Source organism: Actinia tenebrosa, unplaced genomic scaffold, assembly GCF_029948245.1.
Source record: "Actinia tenebrosa isolate PJP-AT-01 unplaced genomic scaffold, QUT_ActTen_1.0 PGA_scaffold15__27_contigs__length_11533743, whole genome shotgun sequence".
Classification (NCBI taxonomy): Eukaryota; Metazoa; Cnidaria; class Anthozoa; order Actiniaria; family Actiniidae; genus Actinia; species Actinia tenebrosa.
In genome coordinates this window covers 7,437,154-7,454,978 of record NW_028292575.1, presented here as the reverse complement: position 1 = coordinate 7,454,978, position 17,825 = coordinate 7,437,154, and the positions used below count along the sequence as shown (strand labels likewise).

Sequence of the window (17,825 nt, the reverse complement as noted above, 5' to 3'; positions counted from 1 at the left end):
ATTCTCAATCAATGGTATACAATAAGATCTTACCTCTCGTGCGATTACAGCAACAGTCATTTATTAGATTCTTGAAGAACTTAAGTTATCCTCGCGTAAACAAACTAACGTAGTCATGATCGTGTGTCAGTCGCATTACTCGGCGATTGACAGTTGAATTGCGCTATTTTGGGCATTCCTTCCCAGTCTTACTCTTCAATATATTCACAAGAGCGAACATTGTTTCACAGTAAAATTGTGAAATATGGATATAAATTTAATGATATAAATTTGTTTGCTTCCTTTAAGAACGATATATCTTTGCAACATGGGCTTTTAGATTTAAACCAAAACAAACGTTATATAGACAGTATTTAAAAATTGACAGGTTTCTATTGGTGCGGAAATCAAATTAGTGAATTCCTTGGTTGGAAAGCCAACTTGAGTACCACGGCTGTTGTGAACACAATAGCAAACGATATAGTTTTTGTAAACTTAAAAGTGAAAAAATTTAACCTCTGAATTTTACCGAAAGATTTGTTTACGCCTTTTCCCACAAAAAAATACAGATGCACACATTTCGCATAAAGTCCCAGAACACATTGCGGCCGTTATCAAATGCGCTCGACCACGTGGTGTCGTTCTCTTTTTTTGTCCGCCATCTTGAACCATGGATAAGCCAGTGAAACTCGCTAAGGTATTTTAGCTTTTTTTCATACTTCCGACGACACTTCAATACTTATTTGGGGTTAACGAATACAATAAACCTACCCTTCAACATTCTGTGTCGTCTAAGAAGAAAAATATTCTAATTTTGTGGTAGTATTTTTGAATTTGGTCTTGAGACGTTTGAACACATTCTGGGTTGGTTTTCCTGTGATCTTGTGAGTTTTCAGATTCCTCGTTGCCTAACTCTTTTATAATGATTGTTTTAGGTTACTAAAATCCTTGGAAGAACAGGCTCTCAGGGTCAGTGTACTCAGGTATGTTATTATTTTAAAATATACGCTAGAAACTTTAGTCAAATAGCTTGGATATCCAACATCTGAATATGCAAATTAGGAGTCATATAGTATTTCTTTGGCATAACTGTAGTATCAATACAAAAAGATGTGTAGCCACTTATTTATATACGATATAATATATATAGTATTTTAGATCAATATTTTTTTAATGATCAAGTTTGCAGAGTTCAGCTAGGTCAATTCTTTTCTTACTTTAAGAGGATGAAATTGCTACACTTTCTATAAAGCAGTGATTTATTTTGAATATTTGTGCATGCTGGTGGACGGTCCATTGAATTTCAAAGTGTTTGTATTAAAGTTGTGCATTCTTTACTTTACCTTTGGTATTTGTGAAATTTGGACACTGAAAGAAGGCCAACCCTGTATAAACCAGTTTGCGCTCAAGGAACACAGTGGTAGCTGACTAATAATTAGCTAAAGGACCATTTTTGAATTATTCAAAAAAGGTGCTTCAAGCATTAGTTTTCACTGGATCACCTGTTAAATAACTGTAAAATGTGCCGGTAAAAGCAATTAATTTTTGTGTTTGTATTTTTGTTACACCTCAGCTTCACAGGTTGTTAGTCCTATATATAATAGCTCACATACATTTGTTGCTATTATTTTATAGGTACGAGTTGAATTTATTGATGATACTAACAGAGCAATCATCCGTAATGTCAAAGGACCTGTACGTGAGGGAGACATCCTTACTCTTCTAGAGTCTGAGAGAGAAGCAAGAAGATTAAGATAGGTAAGGTTAAACCTTTCATAAAGGTTGACACACTTTCCAGTGTTTGATGCTGCACTTATCCCCCCCAAAAATCCTCACATTTATTCTTTTACGGAAGGGTATTAACATCTTGTACCCCATAGCTCCCAGGCTTTCTGTACACAAAGAATAATTTTATATTATTAGTATAGAGTGCTCACACTAAATCCGTGAAACAAATACTAATTTTTAGCACTAAATAGTGATAATTAAACAATAGAAAACAAAGGATTCTGTATGAAATAGTACTACTTAGTGCTATTTAATGTTCATGGTTTTAGTGCGTGCACTCTACACTTAAAAAGCATCTATTTAAGCTTAGGTATTTTCCCCTCATCTCAGAAAATATTGATGATTCCAGAACTACATATTTGACCTACAACAATGCCTATTTTGAGCTTCTTGATATTTTGCCTTTAAGGGGTCTAGCTTTTCAGATTAAAAGTAAAATTCCTCTCAGAATTCATAGGGCACTGGTCAGGTTGTGTTTCATAGTTAGTAGTACCATGTAATCCAAAGAACTTTGATAGTTTATCGTAGTTTCCCCTCTATATATGAATATGCTATTATACCAAGGTGTCTTATAATGTGGTTGGATACTTTGTTAATGTTTTGCTAATTTTTTTTCCAGTATCCACTGTGGCAGACAATGAACAAGATCATCTGTTGGAATTTAAAGAACCTCCTTGCTTGAGCATGGGAAATGAAAATGTTATATGCAAGCAATGGTTAATAAATAAATAATGTCACAGCATTTAATAGTGTCTCATTTCCTGCATTCCTTTATTCATTCCTTCAATTATATTTTTTGATTTTGCATTATTACCTAGGCAAGATGATGGACTGTGACAATCATGACTTTTTTATTTACATCATATCCACGATTAACCACATATGTCCAGCACCAGCCTCGGCTATCCCCTGTCCCAAGAGTATTGTCCAGGCTTTCTATCCTCTCTGGCATAAACTAACATGTTTGTTCAATGTTGAATAACAATGTCTTACTGCAGTTGCTAAAAGCTTGGTTAGACTCCAATGCTACAGTACTGCCAGCAGTATTCCTCATAAAACTAGTTGACCATTATATTCCTTTACAAATGAGTATTTTTGGCATATTCCAATGATAAATGAAGTCCAACAACAGGGCCAACACTACTCAACCAAGTTACAAGGTAGTTTGTCTTTCTGTTGTGAATAAAACCAAACATATTACATGGAGCAATTTTCTCAGCAACTTGTGTCGCAACAATACAAGTTGCTAGAGTGTCGACACGGTGCAACGGTGACACAATCGTTGACAAAAGTAGAAACAAATTCTACTTTTCACAATGATTGCCCTGTAACTTAGTCTCACAACATTTTTCAAATTGCACTGTAGGTTACACGCTGCAATGCTCTGTGCAACTTGTGTTGTGAAAAAAATTGCAGTGAAAATATTGCTCCATGTAATCGCACCTTTAGCCTGCTGCTGCTTTTAAGGTTATTATATAACAAATTTCCTCTCCTTGTAAAAATTCCAGTAGCATAATGTGGGGAAAATTAAAATTGACTGGAAAGAAGACAGAGTTTAGGATACTGTGCACGATAATAGACCTCTACCTTGGGTTAAATTTCTTACCATTTCAGACCATGTGCCATTCCCTTGAGATTAAGATTCTTCGAGTTGTATGCATGCATGTTCATTAATTTTTCTTCTTCAAAATCTGTGATGGCGACGTCAACCAGAAGTGTGAATTAATTTCTCTTTAGGGTTCTGTTCATGGGAGATTTCATTCAAAACATTGTCAGTAAGGTCTACTCATCCACAGGTAAGACAGATCTTAAACAGACTCGAAACCCAAAGTACCTGTAATTTACACTTCCGGTAGACATTGCCGTCACAGATTTTGCGAATCTTAAAGTCCCTAATACTTTAAGGAATGACACATGGTCTGAAATAGGGAAAACATTATGCCCAAGGTAAAGAGGTCTATTGTCTGCTGACAGAATCTCACTTTCTTTTTCTAAATTGCTAAATCGCTATCCAGCGAAAGAAACCTGTGCTCAGTTGTACCAAGCCTGGATAGTGCCATCCAACGGATAAATCTTATCCAGTGGATAAATTTATTGGATAACAGCATCGACTTATCCACTGGATAAGGATTTATCCACCAGATAGCGCTATCCAGGCTTCGCAAAACCGGGCCCAGGGGAGCACAACGAAACAATATAATGATATCACATTTTCACACATTTAGATCATTAGTAGTTGAATCCTCAATGTATTTCCCATAAGTGAACATTTGCGTATGTTACAGCAGTCTATTCAAGTACTTACCCTTCTTTTTCAACACAATTGACAATATTCTTCATCATGTCTGCTGTATGGCATGGATGGAGTTGGAAAAAAGGTTTTCCAAGGATTGGATGTTCCTGCATGAAACAAAAACAGCAGGGATGATAATTAGTATTGGTTACATGGAAACCCTAACGACTGCTGAAAAGACGTTCCACTAACCTGTTGAGTTAAGAATGTCCAACGTTCGTCCTTCAACCGTAGCTGATATACATCAGGAATACTCTTCCATACTTCCTCAAGACTAAGAGGACGTCCATCTTGAAAAAAGAACCACCTTTGTTATGTAGAAGATGACTGCTTTTCAAGCAAAAAGGGGGGAGGTTGCACCTGGAAACTGGTGGCAGTGTTTTACCATAATGTGGCATCTCTATTGCGGTTTTCACACATCATGTGATTGCAGTTAGATGGCAGAAAATGATAAAAGAAAGAATTCAAATCCTAAGAGTGAAGGGATTTTATTGTTCTGCCATCTAACCACACAGGCAGCCCAAGCTGTATTATGGGATTGGGACACGTGATGGTGCAAAACCTCTATTTCAAATTTGAAAAGGGCTGGCAGGTATAGTCAGCTACATTGTCAAAGACAATTCTTGATTAGCTTTGCTATTTATTCTGAATACCTAGTACTTTCTGTCAATTAGAGTGAAGTCATTAAACCTGTACAATAGATATTAGACTAATACACATTAGTAGACCCTAATTCCATTGTTTTCTCTTGTGCCTATTTGACTATTGCAGGTTGACTAGTATGTTTCATTTCACAGGTTAAATGCCTTCACTCTAATAAGTTAAAATATTGTAATATATTTTTTAACATTGATACAAATGATATTGTAGCAGAGGCTTTGCACCATCATGTGATGGTGGCTATGACAGGAGGAAGGAACAATTGAATCTGGTCTGATCTGATTAACATGAGAAAGAATTCAGTTTCCAAGGGTTAAAAAGACTCTATTGTTGTGTCTCCAGTCATGGCTGCCATCACGTGATTCTTGGATAGCAGCATTACAAAAGAACTATACAACTTCTGCAGAGTCTCCTTTCTTTCTCTCGCTTGGGAGAAACTAAAAGGAGACTCTGCCAGCAGGGTAGTTTGCACACTATTTGGCTTGTATTTTTATTTGTTAATACTGAACAATCTTCACTGTATGGTAAGTAGTTGGTAAGTGTTTGGTAAGTGGTCGGTAAGTGGTTAGTTAGTGGTTGGTAAGTGGTTGGTAAGTGGTTAGTTAGTGGTTGGTAAGTGGTCGGTAAGTGGTTAGTTAGTGGTTGGTAAGTGGTTGGTAAGTAGTTGGTAAGTGGTTAGTTAGTGGTTGGTAGGTGGTTGGTAAGTGGTCGGTAAGTGGTCGGTAAGTGGTTGGTAAGTGGTTGGTAAGTGGCTGGTAAGTGGTCGGTAAGTGGTTGGTAAGTAGTTGGTAAGTGGTTGGTAAGTAGTTGGTAAGTGGTTAGTTAGTGGTTGGTAAGTGGTCGGTAAGTGGTCGGTAAGTGGTTGGTAAGTGGTTGGTAAGTGGTTGGTAAGTGGTCAGTAAGTGGTCAGTAAGTGGTTGGTAAATGGTTGGTAAGTGGCTGGTAAATGGCTGGTAAATGGTCAGTAAGTGGTCGGTAAGTGGTTGGTAGGTGGTTGGTAGGTGGTCGGTAAGTGGTCGGTAAATGGTTGGTAAGTAGTTGGTAAGTGGTTGGTAAGTGGTTGGTAAGTGGTTGGTAAGTGGTTGGTAAGTAGTTGGTAAGTGGCTGGTAAGTGGTTGGTAAGTGGTTGGTAAGTAGTTGGTATGTGGCTGGTAAGCGGCTGGTAAATGGGTGGTAAATGGTCGGTAAGTGGTTGGTAGGTTGTTTGGTAGGTGGTCGGCAAGTGGTTGGTAAGTGGTTGGTAAGTGGTTGGTAAGTGGTTGGTAAGTGGTAAGTGGTCAGTAAGTGGTTGGTAAGTGGTTGGTAAGTGGTTGGTTAGTGGTCGATAAGTGGTCAGCAAGGTAATGATAAGTGGTCGGTAAGCAGGGTTCATGCTACATCTCAAACAAAAAAATTTAAGGACTTTTCAAGGACTTTTCAAGGCTCAAAATTACGATTTTCAATGAACATTTTGTTTGTGAATTTGTTTCTTAACAGTTGCCACTTGCTGTTATTGGAGCTACAAGAGTGTTACAATCAAAAAATGTTACAATTTTAAGGAGAATTACAGGAGCATACAGCAACTTTGCTATATCCAAGGGCTTTTCAAGTGCACTTGAAAAAGTGTTTTCAATTACAGGGCTTTTCAAGGATTTCAAGGAGTAGCACAAACCCTGCTGGGTAAGGTAACGGTAGAATACAGTTGGTGATGTAATATTGTAAGGTAATGGTAAGATAATGGTTAGATAACGGTAAGATAACAGTTAGGTAATTTGAGTTCAATTTAGTTTTAATTTAGCTTAATGTACCTTGTGTGCTAGCAGTGAAGTATAACACAGGTACCCCATAACTTGGGCTGTACATCACATGGTACTCATATTTTGCATAACTTTTGGATAGGACATCACAACTGCATTCACACTCCTGATCAAAACATTACATTACCAATTCTCAATTATTACTGTGAACATTTTTGTATTATTACATTTCTATTTAAAGCTTCAGTTGGATTTACATTTACTCACATCTTTTTCATTAACTGCAAATTCTATGTTCTCAGACTCTGCCTCCCTTGTTTGGACAGCAGTTGTAATTTCCCTGAAACACTGTTTTATGAGGTACCTTACTGGCTGTGTTGGATCCAGCTAGACAAAGAAAAAAGAAAATAATAGGAATTTTCACATGAGTGTAAATGAAAGGGCTAGTTCTTTTTTGGTTTTATACTTCATGAGAGATGTCATTAGGCTTATTTTCCAGTGCTTTTGCCATGTGTTTCGGTTCGCCTTGCATTGAACACAGATCATGTCGTTGTTTATGTTGACCTAAATGTTTTTTGAATTACATTGAAGTACTTGGACGAGGACAAAATACATCATATAAATCTTAGTCCCTGAGGACAGCTCAGGGTTGACAAACTGTCCACCCTTCGGCTATACAAAAAATAATAATACCTGAAGACATTGAGGAGCTGATCTCCCTACCCATTCATCTCCTAGAGACCTGGATCGCTCTAGAAAACCGTCTAGATAATGGTTAAATTGAACACAAGAAATCCTTCCATCTTTCCACATTTCACTTGAGCTAGTAAACCGCGTAAGACTAAGTACTAATAAAAATAATCTCCCATGATGCAGCACGAGATGAGTCTCCTTCAAACATCCAAAATGGCGAAGGTAACAAGAATTATGGAGATATGGAGGAACTTTCTTGTCGGAGTAAGGCCTTAAGATATCATAATTTGGCAATAATATTGCATCAGTGATATTATTTAATTATCAAACTTGTTATTTATTGCAGCGTACTCTCATAGTTCCTCACCGATATGCTGACAAAATGGTCAAAAGGTGAGAAGAGTTTTGAAATATATACTCTAATTTTTCTTTTTCAAGCATTAGAAAGATCATTACGAGTTAGTGGTGGATCCAGAACGATGTCAAGGGGGGTGGCTGTTACCTGGAAAGGTATAACAGCGTTGTTTTTAGATTTAACCTTTTTATTTATTATTTTTCAACTCCATGGGGCTAGCCATATCATTGAATCCACCAGCCCCCGGATCAGTACTTGCAAGATGTCCGTATTACATTTACTAAAATGTAATAGAACTTTTGTGAAAAGTTTGATATTATTTACATTTTTATTTGTTGTTGTTTATATATTTTCAGGACTCAGCCAGATCCAGACTTGCCTGATGGACCAGCACACAGATTGAGTGCAAATTATTATTACGACAGGGATCTTCGTAGGCAAGCTGCTCCACCTAAAGTAGTCTACAGCCAGCAAAAGCTAATTGAAACCAAAGAGGAAGATAGGTGTGGATGACTAGGGACTGTTCATTAGTTTTCTTATTGGGGGAAGGGAGGGGATTGGTTGAAAACATAAAGGTACTAGGTGGGGAGTGATGAGGGATTCTAAAAGTTCAGCTCTACAAATGCAGTGTTCTTACCAGGCTGCGTCATTGCGGGATTCGCGCATAAAAATCAGAAATGGCGCACAAATGTTAACTCTATGCGCCCCCAAGGGCGCATTAAATATCAAAATAGTTTTAAAAGATTTATAGTACTTTTGAAATAATAAAAGTCGCATTATATTGTCAATAAACAAGGTGAAAGTCCACATGAAACCATCTTGTATTTCACTCGCCAAGACGTCTGGGACTAGTCTGTGTTAACTGACCTAGTTTAATAGAGGCTCAAGTATGGCTGCCCAGCGAAATTTTATTGTGTTGTCATTACTAATAAAGCTGTATTACATTGTTGTAGATTTGCAACAAAGTTACTGGCTAAAAACATTATTATTCATTGTTTTAAGATTTTGGAAATGGCCCATCCAGTTTTCTAAATGGCCCCTGAATTTCGAATTGATGGGCCCTTTGACCCCCTGAAAGAAATTCCTGGTAAGAACACTGCAAATGGAGGACTTTGAAGTAGCATTTTTTAGCCCACCTGCCTCCAGTAAAGAATATTGGGTGGTGCTTTAGAAGTAGTCAGGATGGATGTTCCCATCTTGACCATTCATAAATTGGCTTCAGTCATCCATTTAGGAATACTATAGTAGTAATGAATTATGCGTTCAGTGTGTATAATGAAGTAGAGAGAATAAGAGAAAAATATCAAATGCCCTTGGCCGGAATCGAAACCCACGTCTTCGGTATTCTAGTCCGATGTGTTAACCACTTACACTACAAAGACCAACCACGCTGGTAACGCAGCCGGAATATGAAAATGTAGAGAAATGTAGGAATACGCTCATCTTAGAGTTTTACTTTTACTATTCATTATTACTAATAATTTTGATATTATTTTTCTTTGTGCAGGAACCTGGAACATAGCATACCAACAGCAAAGTTACCTGGATGACGCTTACCTTCCTTAGTAAAGATAAAAAACTTTTAATATACAGTACAAGTTTATTCTATAATGGATAATCACAGGACTAATTTAGGAAAACTCGGGTTTCGCCAATATTCGAAAATTACTGTACTATCTTGTGTTTCAAATGTTTCCAATGTACATATTGACATTAAAAATCATCATTAACACTTAATACTTTGAGTATCAGTTTTTGAGCTTCAATTTATTTTAGATTTTTTATTTTTGTATCAACATAATAATATGGTAGATCTTTTTGGCTTGGTGTAATGTTGTCCCATTTGAGACCATGTGTTATTCCCTTGAGTATTATTATTTTGTTTACTAGTACTTGAGAAGTTACATCAGGATAGACTCAAACAATGAAACTTATTCCAAAAGGAATGACGTTGTAAGAAATGGAAAAAACATTACAGCCATGCTAAAAAGGTCTATTTGGACAATGCTAGACTGCTGTTGTTTAAGCTTCTGCCAATCAACATATTTGCAGTTTTTTGCAGTGGTATCAGGACTTAAAATAATGGCCAGACATCAGACAATGTCCAGCTAGGACTGGCACTTGTCCAGTCAAATCTTTGCATTGCTGGTTATTTTGACCAGTAACATTTCGCAAGAAATGAGGTATGACCAAGCTAAAACTAATTTGGCCTGTGATAATGACCGGTGACTGATCGACCATTATTTTAAGCCCTGGCTATCTCTAGAGGTTCCATGTGCTGTTCTTCCTGTGCAAGGATTCTTTAAAAAATGAGGCAAATAACATCTCTCTCCCTAAGTATAAGGTTGATATTCATGAGGTTTACTGTGTTGCAGGAAGGAGTCAATGACAGGGAGGTGTGAGGGAGCAGCAGAGTTCTTTTCATCTGTCTTCTGTCTCTTCTTCTCCTTCAAGTAATATATCTTCTGCTTCATATTTGAGTTCTTCAAGAAGATCATTGATACTTTCTATTACTTTCTGAAGACTGAAAAAATAAAACTAATTTCAAAGAGGCCATAAATCTAATTATCATAGACTGTACTTTCTGAAAAAATTAAATATTAGTACATGTTGAAATGACAAGAGTTTTTTAGTACAGAAATAATGCACTTTTGCATGTCCACAAAAATGCATGTTGGAACACTCGATTTGGGTTCAGAAAACTTTAAGTGGTTCAAAATACTCTCTGCATGCATTTACTCCTAGATTCAACTAAAACAGATGCAAAAGCTTGCTGATAATCCTAATTCAATTTAAGCATTATTTCCCCCCTCTTTTCACACCATGTACCAGATCCCAGATTCTTTGAAAGGAAGATTCTTTGTTCTATGAATATTCAATTAAGGTACTTCATTCTCAAGCACATATTTGGATATTCATAAGATACCTTGATTTTAAAGATGTTGATTCTTCACTATAGTCCTCTTCTGGATGCTCAACTCTATCCTTTTCAGTTATCTGCAGTTTGGCAGTCTAAAGAGTTATTATTAATTTGTATGGATTTTCAACTATCATCATCATGACAATAAAAAAGCCCTCTCATGCATTTGGAAAGGACATGTGGGGCCCAGGGGGAAGGACTCCGAGAAAAAAGTACTAGGGATGCTTGTAGTATATCTTAGGGGTAAAAATTCGAATTTTTGAAAATCAGCACTTTCTGGTATCTCTTAGGGTGTCAGGAAAAGGAGAGAAGTGCGCATTGATATGGCTTATCCTAGGCGCTTTTTATGTGAAATTTAATATTATTTGTTGTGGTACCTCTCAGGGGTTAAAAATCATTCAGCCACGCCCTTTTTTAAAGACTATCTTTTAGGGGCCTTTTTGAAAATTTCTGACCAGCATCCCTGGTGCTTTTTTCCTGGAGTCCCCCCCCCCCCCCCCCCCCCGGGATGTGGGGGGACACAAGGTGGCCAAATATGTATGTGAGAGATATTACATTTTTCTTCATTTTGGGAATTTAATCAGAACTTTAATTATGACTAGATGGATGTTGAAAGAAACATTTCACTTTTGGCAAACCTTTCATGTACATTTGCCTCTACCCCCAGTGCTGAGACTCTTGATTGCCATGTGCCAATATTAACAAACTCCTTTGTAGCTAATTTTATTAGTAACAGTAAAAATGATAAAGTTATGCTCACCAGGTCAAGCTTTTCTTTTTCGTTCATCTGTATTCCTCTGATGATGTTACCTAGCTTAGGTTTACCATTCTCTTTCAGTTTTGCTTCAATATTTCTGACTTCTTGTGAGATACTGATGAACTTCTTGGTAACATTGTCAACATGTTGGCGGTATTTTGGGAAGTCATAGTCTGATGAATCACAAATGTACAACTTGAAACCACTGTGAAATTGATAACAAAACACATTTGTGATGCAATGATAACATATCTGCTTTCCATTAGCACTAATTAAATTCAATTGGTCGATCGTTTTCCATAAGTTTTGGATTATCGTTGTTGTCAGTAGAGAGGACAGACTTACTGTATATGCTTTTAGGAATCATGTTTGTATGTTGTTTACAAAATGTTTGGACTGCTATGATTTTTCGTTGAAGTCAACCTTTTGGAAGAGTCATTCATGAGAAGCTTAAATGTAGCTTAGGATTTCCCTGCGTGATATCTCTGACATCTTCCTACTCGCATTACAGTCAACTAAGTTGTGGTTTCATAACTCTACACACTGTATTAACCTTTGCTTCCAAACGCAATCAACATTGAAAGATATTTCACTTGCAGTTCTGATGAATTGGAAAATTTATCAATCTATAATGTAATCTTAGTGCAATTGAGTATGCTTTTCAGTTGCTAAAGATATTAAATTATAAACGCAAGTTATCAATCTGAATCTAAAATAATCCTGGTTGTTCAAAGTTGGGTATTCACATAGTTTGAAACATATACTACAGGTCCTCTCTGATAAATTAGATAAAGCATCGTAGAATTCGGATTGTCTCTCTATCATAGGCGGCCGAAGGCTTTATGCGTGAGGCTGCAGTATTTTGATTTTTTTAACTCAAAAAAACCATCGAGTTGACAGCTAGTGACCTAAGGTGTCGCTACTTATGACGCCCTAAGTTAGATTCCAGCCAAACCACACTCAGGGTTTCATGTAACATTTCTTATTGTTAACTTGGGACTCTTTGAGCCCCAAGTCAGCGGGACACCAAAATCCTAACTGGCATAAAGCTCCTCATGAAGGTGGTAGAGGTTGTAACATTATTAGCACTTTTAGGAAGTCTCGCTGATGAACAAATTAATCTACTTACACATCAAATATCTTGTATGTCTTGACTCTTTCCTCTTGTAAGGAAAAAAATTGTTTTAACAGCTGCTTGAGATTCACTTCATCCTGGAAATATATAAAAAATCGTCATTCCCATGGTCTCTTATAAACATATCATTCTACAGCATGTGTAAACTATTGTCAGATCCAGAATCATTTAGAGTGGCTGCAAAGAATACTAAATAAATATACTATATTTTTTGCCTTTAGTTAGAGGCAAATCTTCATGAGAGAGTTTGTAGTTTTAAGAAAGGGCTTCAAATATGATTTTCATCGAGAAATGGGATGGCTAGCTACTACCAGAGATCACCAAAGATATTTCAGACTGAAGTATAAGTCTTAGAATCGCATTTGAGACAAGATTAATTAGCGTAAGGGTCTGTGGAAAAATTTACAAAATGTGAGTGAAAAAATGATAATGATAATGATTTACATAGCGCCCTTTCAATGTTTCAATTTAAACCCTTTAAAGCATAAGCAAAGGGATGAATTTTTATTATCAAACGATTAAACAAAGATATATAATTGATTGTATTAATAATGGGATGATAAATCATATGATAATAATGATCAAAAATTATGAAATGTACCTTCAACTCCGTATCCATTCTTTCTTCGTTTGGTAAAAGTTTCATTTAATGCAATTACCGCGAGGCGTTCCGCGTTCCTTGTAAAATTTAGAGCTGTGACGTATTTCCGGGTTCAACTTATCACAAAATTCGCTAAAATAAAGCAAAAAATATTCTCAATTATTTGGCTGCCACCTCATGCAATTACAGCTCTGGAAAATCAATCCAGTCACGAAGAAAAAGTAAGAAAAATCTTTTAGATCTACTTTTCGTTTTGGACCCGGAAGTCGTTTTTCTGCATAATTATAGCCACAGGCAACCCAAGCAAGGTTTCTTTGTATGGTTTACGATTTTATAAGGAAATGTCTGATAATTAAGATTACGATATCAAACAAAATGATTAATTAAACAATTTGCTGTAAAATCTTTAAAATGAATTGTCAAGTAGGACGTTTTTTATTTTATATCATCATCCAAACTCCAACATTCCTTGTTTGGGCTACCTGTGTGTCGAGCAAGTACTTCAATCAAGATGGCGGACGAGGCGGGGAATTTGAGTTACAGAGACCTTCAACATAAATTCGTCAGTAACCTGAATGGAACTTCTTTATTTGAGATATCAGTTGTTGTATCGTGTGCACCTATGGCTGTTTTACTAAGGACATGTGTTGGAGGGATCGTAATGGGAAGTATGGCTTCTCATTCTTGGCTTTCTTCAAGGTATCGAATAAGTTTCATAAGGGCTCAAAATTAAATGTTGTTGAACTGTTATGTTTTATGGTAATAATAAGAATTAGTTAACTTAAATAGAAAGTTTAGGAATGGCTTTAGAGAAGTCTTTTAGGTCATGGGTATATATTCGAGCTCCCCCCTCTCCTCTCCCCCCCCCCCCCCCCCCCTGCTCTGGAACAGGGTATGAATTTCAGCGATTTTACTCTGGAACAGGGTCAGGGTTCAGAGGGCTCAGCGGCACATCCCTACCCTAAACGGGCAGTAGTACCCCCCGGGTCTCCCCCCACTCAACACACACTCCCCCCCTTCTCCCCACCAAACACAATTTATATGTTTAAATTTTTCATATTTGAAAAATAATAATCTTGTATCTATACAGTTTTTAGTTAGGATTACTTTCATTGCTTTGAAGAGTATAAGTATTAATGCAGTAAATTGTTTTTTTTTTTCTTGATTCACAATGCGTAGTTCTAGAAATTATCCATACCCCATACAAAATTACAAAGTTTGTATGAAAGAAAATTAGGGGTAGGGGGAGGGGTAGTGGGTCTCTGAGAAAAAATTCTGCTTTGAGAGGGGGGGGGGGGGGGGGAAAGAGGGGGAGGGATGGATAATTTTTGGAACTACACAATCAAAAGGCATGAAAAAACTTTAAAGATTACTGAAATAATTTTTCTTTCATTTATTTCAGTATCATCCTCTTCCTGGATTACATGACACTAGTGATTCCAATAATACTGTCCTTTACTGTGCTTGCTGATTATGCTTCCAAGATGCTTGTCGCTATGGCAGTATTTATTGGCTCTTGTATGGTTTTAAAATCAGCAGTCAACTATTTCGAAGGCAATCTTAGTACAAAAACACTTCTGCACTCAAGAACTAATGGACGGCAGCCCTTTATTTGTAATTTTCGAGCATATGTACTCATCGCAACTGCAATATCTATCCTAGCTGTTGATTTTCCTATTTATCCAAGAAGGTTTGCCAAAGCAGAAACCTATGGTACTGGTATTATGGATGTTGGTGTTGGTGCTTTTGTTGTTTCAAATGCAATTGTGGCACCAGAAGCAAGGAATGTCAGCAAGAAAGGAACAAGTTTTCTAAAATCATTCATAAAGTCTTTAATTAGCTCTTCTCCTCTCTTGGTTCTTGGCTTGTTGAGATGTTTAGCTGTCAAGAGCACTGATTACCAGGAGCATGTCAGTGAATATGGTGTGCACTGGAACTTCTTCATTACACTGTTTATTGTCCGGGTAAAATATATGATATAGTATAGCTTTATCAAATTTTTATTAGATGCATATTCAACAGGGTTCCCAGGTGTCAGGGGAAAGTCAGGGAAAAACACAGTCAGGGAAAAGTCAGGGAATATTTTATTTAGTCAGGGAAATTGTGATTTTCACCTAAAGTCAGGGAAAAGTTCGGGAAATTTTGTTTAAAGTTAACTATGAGTATCCGTGTAATACTCATACTGTTTGCAATTTTTGAATAGACTGATAAGTCTTTTCAAATAATGAAAAAAATATTGAAGTGTTTAATATCATTTATGCCGGACAGTATAATTATGTTGGGTATCCTGTGTAATATGGTAAGAGTAGGGCCTAGGTAAAAGTTAGGCATGTGGCCCATACTCGCCCTTGCGGCCCAACAAGGTCAGTGGAAACTATTATTTAGTCAGGGAAAGTCAGGGAAAAGTCAGGGAAAAGCCAGGGAATTTTTATTTTCAAAATGATTTGTGTGCATTGTTATTTTGGCAGTACATGTAGCTAAAAATAAACCTAGGGCCCTTGTTTCATGATCAAATTGGTTTCTTAAATAGTTGATTTTTGTGGAGAGAGGAAAAATTGAGAAGCCAGTGAAAAAATATCAAAACAGAAGGGAAAACCAAGCAACTCTACTCATATGATATTGATTTGGGGATCAAAACCACTGCATTAGCAGAACACACCACCTAATGCTTCCCATATACCATCCTTCATATTATTGGTATAGTCAAATCAGATGAATTTCTTGAAGCTGACAGGAGAAAGCCAAATAGCTCTACTCAAGTATGAAAGTGAATTAAAGGATCTAACCCATGCACACAGTAGTATGACGCAGTGCATTAGCAGCACACACCATCCATACTTTCCTTACAAACACTTCTCCCTCATTTTCAGGTGCTGTCAACAATTATTGTGTACCTAATCACCAGTCCCAATGCATATGGACCTACAGGCCTTGGTCTTGCAATATTCTACCAGTATTGCTTGTCAAAACTTGGCCTTGAAGATTTTATTTTACATGGCAGTGGAGGCGATGGCTCAAGGCATGGTCTTGTAAATGCTAACAGGGAAGGGATGGTCTCATGCATAGGATACCTTGCATTGTATTTAATGGGGTTACAATTAGGAAGGTTCTTGTTTATTAAGAGGTAAGTAGCATTTGAAGGCTGATTACTTTTCTATAGGATAAAGCACACATATGAACTTTTTAAATTGACTGTAAATTTTTTTAATTTGGCCTAGAGAATGAGATTTTTTGCAATCTTTCAAATGTTCAAGTTGTATCCATATTCATATGTCCTTGTCATGTGCAACTACTGTTAGGACATACATACATGGTCTGAAATAAGAAAAGATTAGGTCTATTTACACCAAGAGGCCTGTTTTTAGAGTGGTGTTTGTAGGATTTTAGATGCTAGGATTTCACATTCATATGCCCTAATGTTAACTATTAAGGTAGCTGGATTATCTGATTGATTACATACTTCACTTATAAAAAATGACTTGTTATCGCTTATCACCACAGCAAGTACAGCAGTGGCGCAGCTCAACTGGGGTCAAACTGAAAGCATGTGAAGGTGCCTCTGGCAGCCGCTATACAGTCCATGTATGACCCCGAAGCACAGCTCTAACCAGTTTGAATTTATAAGTTAGGGTTGGTTTGAGAGTTATGACTCATGAAATGAGTCTGTGTATATTGCTCATGATAATAATCATGCTCCAAGAAAAAATAATTCCTTATGAGTAATCAACTGTTTTCGGTCATTTTTGTATCAGGGATACATTTTCATCATGGCTCAAAGCCTTTATTCTCCTAGTGCTCTTGGACATTCTGTTCTGGGTATTGACTATAACATGCAGTAATAATGTTCAACCTGTATCAAGACGAATGGCTAACCTGACCTTTGTACTATGGCAGGTATGTATTGCATAGTTTTTCCAATTTATAACTTAATTTACATGTAGCAAGGTCCTCTACTGCCAACTCTGTTTGGGAATATTTGGGATTGTGAACCCTATATAATTGAGAAGAAATAATAACAGTAATACACGGGAATCCCAATTTTAACCAATAATTCTAAATAAAGGTGCCTGCAGAGGTAGCACCTTTATGGGAAAGTGCATCAGACTCTAGGTGTGGAAGGGAATCATTTTCTGATATGACTTTCAGATGGCATACAACATCCAACTTCTCTCAAGCTTTCTCCTCGCTGACCTGATAGTAGCAGTTACCATGGTAACAAAGAGTGACAACCCCAAGGCTGCAGGCTGTGAAGTATGTTATGCTAGTACAGAATCACTTAAACGGAAGCCAATCAGACAGACGTACTGTGCATGTCTGATTGCAGCAATAAATCGCAATCAGTTAGCATACTTCCTATTGGCCAATCTCTTGACTGGAGCTGTCAACTTGTCTGTGAAAACACTGTTTTGTTCTCAGGGACAGAGTCTTGGTATTGTTTGTGGATACATGTTCATTTTGAACTTGGTTTTCTCAGTACTGCATATATGGAATATCACTCTAAGAATTCACTGAATATTGTTAAAGAGGTTATTGCTGGTAGAGAACAAAGTTGAAGAAATTTGCCAAGGGCAGATCCATGGGCGTGAAGGGTGTGGCTTGCAAACGATCCTCAGTATAAATGACCCATTCATTACTAAAATGATAACGTCCTTACAAGAGTATGTACTTTATTTTTTTCAAGCCACTACCAAATCCATACAGCAGTTTTAAAAAAGTTGATTTGAAAATAAAACGATGACTGCATTAAGGCCGATTTATGTGCATGATTTTTCCTCATGACTGTTGTGCGCAATGTGCTGACTGACATGTGCAGTATCAGTTGTTGGAGGGAATCATACCATGTAAATCTTAAAAGATTGTCTTGTCATTGTTATGGCAGCCACCCTCTCTTAAAAAATTCCTGGATCT

The 17,825-nt window shown here is 37.0% G+C and overlaps 5 protein-coding genes across 5 annotated transcripts; 3 read left to right on the top strand and 2 right to left on the bottom strand.

The window, feature by feature from the left end:
• Positions 1 to 614: 614 nt before the first annotated feature.
• On the top strand, positions 615 to 2,509 carry LOC148910981 (small ribosomal subunit protein eS28). The gene is made up of 4 exons (XM_089030814.1): positions 615 to 676; positions 915 to 962; positions 1,615 to 1,737; positions 2,387 to 2,509. The coding sequence occupies exons 1-3, from the start codon at positions 650 to 652 to the stop codon at positions 1,735 to 1,737; spliced, it is 198 nt and encodes a 65-aa protein (XP_088886940.1). The 5' UTR covers positions 615 to 649; the 3' UTR covers positions 2,387 to 2,509.
• Positions 2,510 to 7,284, bottom strand: LOC116292959 (ubiquitin-like-conjugating enzyme ATG10). The gene is made up of 6 exons (XM_031700318.2): positions 7,150 to 7,284; positions 6,724 to 6,843; positions 6,508 to 6,622; positions 4,253 to 4,350; positions 4,073 to 4,167; positions 2,510 to 2,940 (listed from the first exon to the last, which is right to left on the bottom strand). The coding sequence occupies exons 1-6, from the start codon at positions 7,267 to 7,269 to the stop codon at positions 2,847 to 2,849; spliced, it is 642 nt and encodes a 213-aa protein (XP_031556178.2). The 5' UTR covers positions 7,270 to 7,284; the 3' UTR covers positions 2,510 to 2,846.
• Positions 7,285 to 7,340: 56 nt separating this feature from the next.
• On the top strand, positions 7,341 to 9,241 carry LOC116292962 (NADH dehydrogenase [ubiquinone] 1 alpha subcomplex subunit 7). Its single transcript, XM_031700320.2, has 4 exons — positions 7,341 to 7,413; positions 7,496 to 7,542; positions 7,861 to 8,007; positions 9,012 to 9,241. Exons 1-4 carry the CDS (start codon positions 7,363 to 7,365, stop codon positions 9,052 to 9,054), a joined length of 288 nt encoding a protein of 95 aa, XP_031556180.2. The 5' UTR covers positions 7,341 to 7,362; the 3' UTR covers positions 9,055 to 9,241.
• A 112-nt stretch (positions 9,242 to 9,353) lies between these two features.
• On the bottom strand, positions 9,354 to 12,954 carry LOC116292960 (required for excision 1-B domain-containing protein). The gene is made up of 5 exons (XM_031700319.2): positions 12,918 to 12,954; positions 12,311 to 12,393; positions 11,185 to 11,386; positions 10,431 to 10,516; positions 9,354 to 10,028 (listed from the first exon to the last, which is right to left on the bottom strand). Exons 1-5 carry the CDS (start codon positions 12,933 to 12,935, stop codon positions 9,926 to 9,928), a joined length of 492 nt encoding a protein of 163 aa, XP_031556179.1. The 5' UTR covers positions 12,936 to 12,954; the 3' UTR covers positions 9,354 to 9,925.
• Positions 12,955 to 13,418: 464 nt separating this feature from the next.
• On the top strand, positions 13,419 to 17,787 carry LOC116292951 (glucosaminyl-phosphatidylinositol-acyltransferase PIGW). The gene is made up of 5 exons (XM_031700301.2): positions 13,419 to 13,616; positions 14,320 to 14,881; positions 15,788 to 16,041; positions 16,670 to 16,811; positions 17,064 to 17,787. Exons 1-5 carry the CDS (start codon positions 13,429 to 13,431, stop codon positions 17,427 to 17,429), a joined length of 1,512 nt encoding a protein of 503 aa, XP_031556161.2. The 5' UTR covers positions 13,419 to 13,428; the 3' UTR covers positions 17,430 to 17,787.
• The last annotated feature ends 38 nt before the right edge of the window (positions 17,788 to 17,825 follow it).

Bases quoted from the DNA above. Each gene is read 5' to 3' on its own strand.
- LOC148910981 (XM_089030814.1), top strand. From the start codon at position 650: ATGGATAAGCCAGTGAAACTCGCTAAG. The intron at 677-914 runs GTATTTTAGCTT...TGATTGTTTTAG, and splicing joins AGCCAGTGAAACTCGCTAAG to GTTACTAAAATCCTTGGAAG. The intron at 963-1,614 runs GTATGTTATTAT...ATTATTTTATAG, and splicing joins CTCAGGGTCAGTGTACTCAG to GTACGAGTTGAATTTATTGA.
- LOC116292959 (XM_031700318.2), bottom strand. From the start codon at position 7,269: ATGTGGAAAGATGGAAGGATTTCTTGTGTTCAATTTAACCATTATCTA. The intron at 6,844-7,149 runs GTATTATTATTT...TTCTTTGTCTAG, and splicing joins CAGCTCCTCAATGTCTTCAG to CTGGATCCAACACAGCCAGT. The intron at 4,351-6,507 runs GTACATTAAGCT...TCTTTTTTCAAG, and splicing joins CTTCACTGCTAGCACACAAG to ATGGACGTCCTCTTAGTCTT.
- LOC116292962 (XM_031700320.2), top strand. From the start codon at position 7,363: ATGGCGAAGGTAACAAGAATTATGGAGATATGGAGGAACTTTCTTGTC. The intron at 7,414-7,495 runs GTAAGGCCTTAA...TATTTATTGCAG, and splicing joins GGAGGAACTTTCTTGTCGGA to CGTACTCTCATAGTTCCTCA. The intron at 8,008-9,011 runs GTGTGGATGACT...TTCTTTGTGCAG, and splicing joins GAAACCAAAGAGGAAGATAG to GAACCTGGAACATAGCATAC.
- LOC116292960 (XM_031700319.2), bottom strand. The intron at 11,387-12,310 runs GTAAGTAGATTA...TCAATTTCACAG, and splicing joins ACATACAAGATATTTGATGT to TGGTTTCAAGTTGTACATTT. The intron at 10,029-10,430 runs GTATCTTATGAA...TTATTTTTTCAG, and splicing joins TCAACATCTTTAAAATCAAG to TCTTCAGAAAGTAATAGAAA.
- LOC116292951 (XM_031700301.2), top strand. From the start codon at position 13,429: ATGGCGGACGAGGCGGGGAATTTGAGTTACAGAGACCTTCAACATAAA. The intron at 14,882-15,787 runs GTAAAATATATG...CCTCATTTTCAG, and splicing joins TTACACTGTTTATTGTCCGG to GTGCTGTCAACAATTATTGT. The intron at 16,812-17,063 runs GTATGTATTGCA...TATGACTTTCAG, and splicing joins TGACCTTTGTACTATGGCAG to ATGGCATACAACATCCAACT.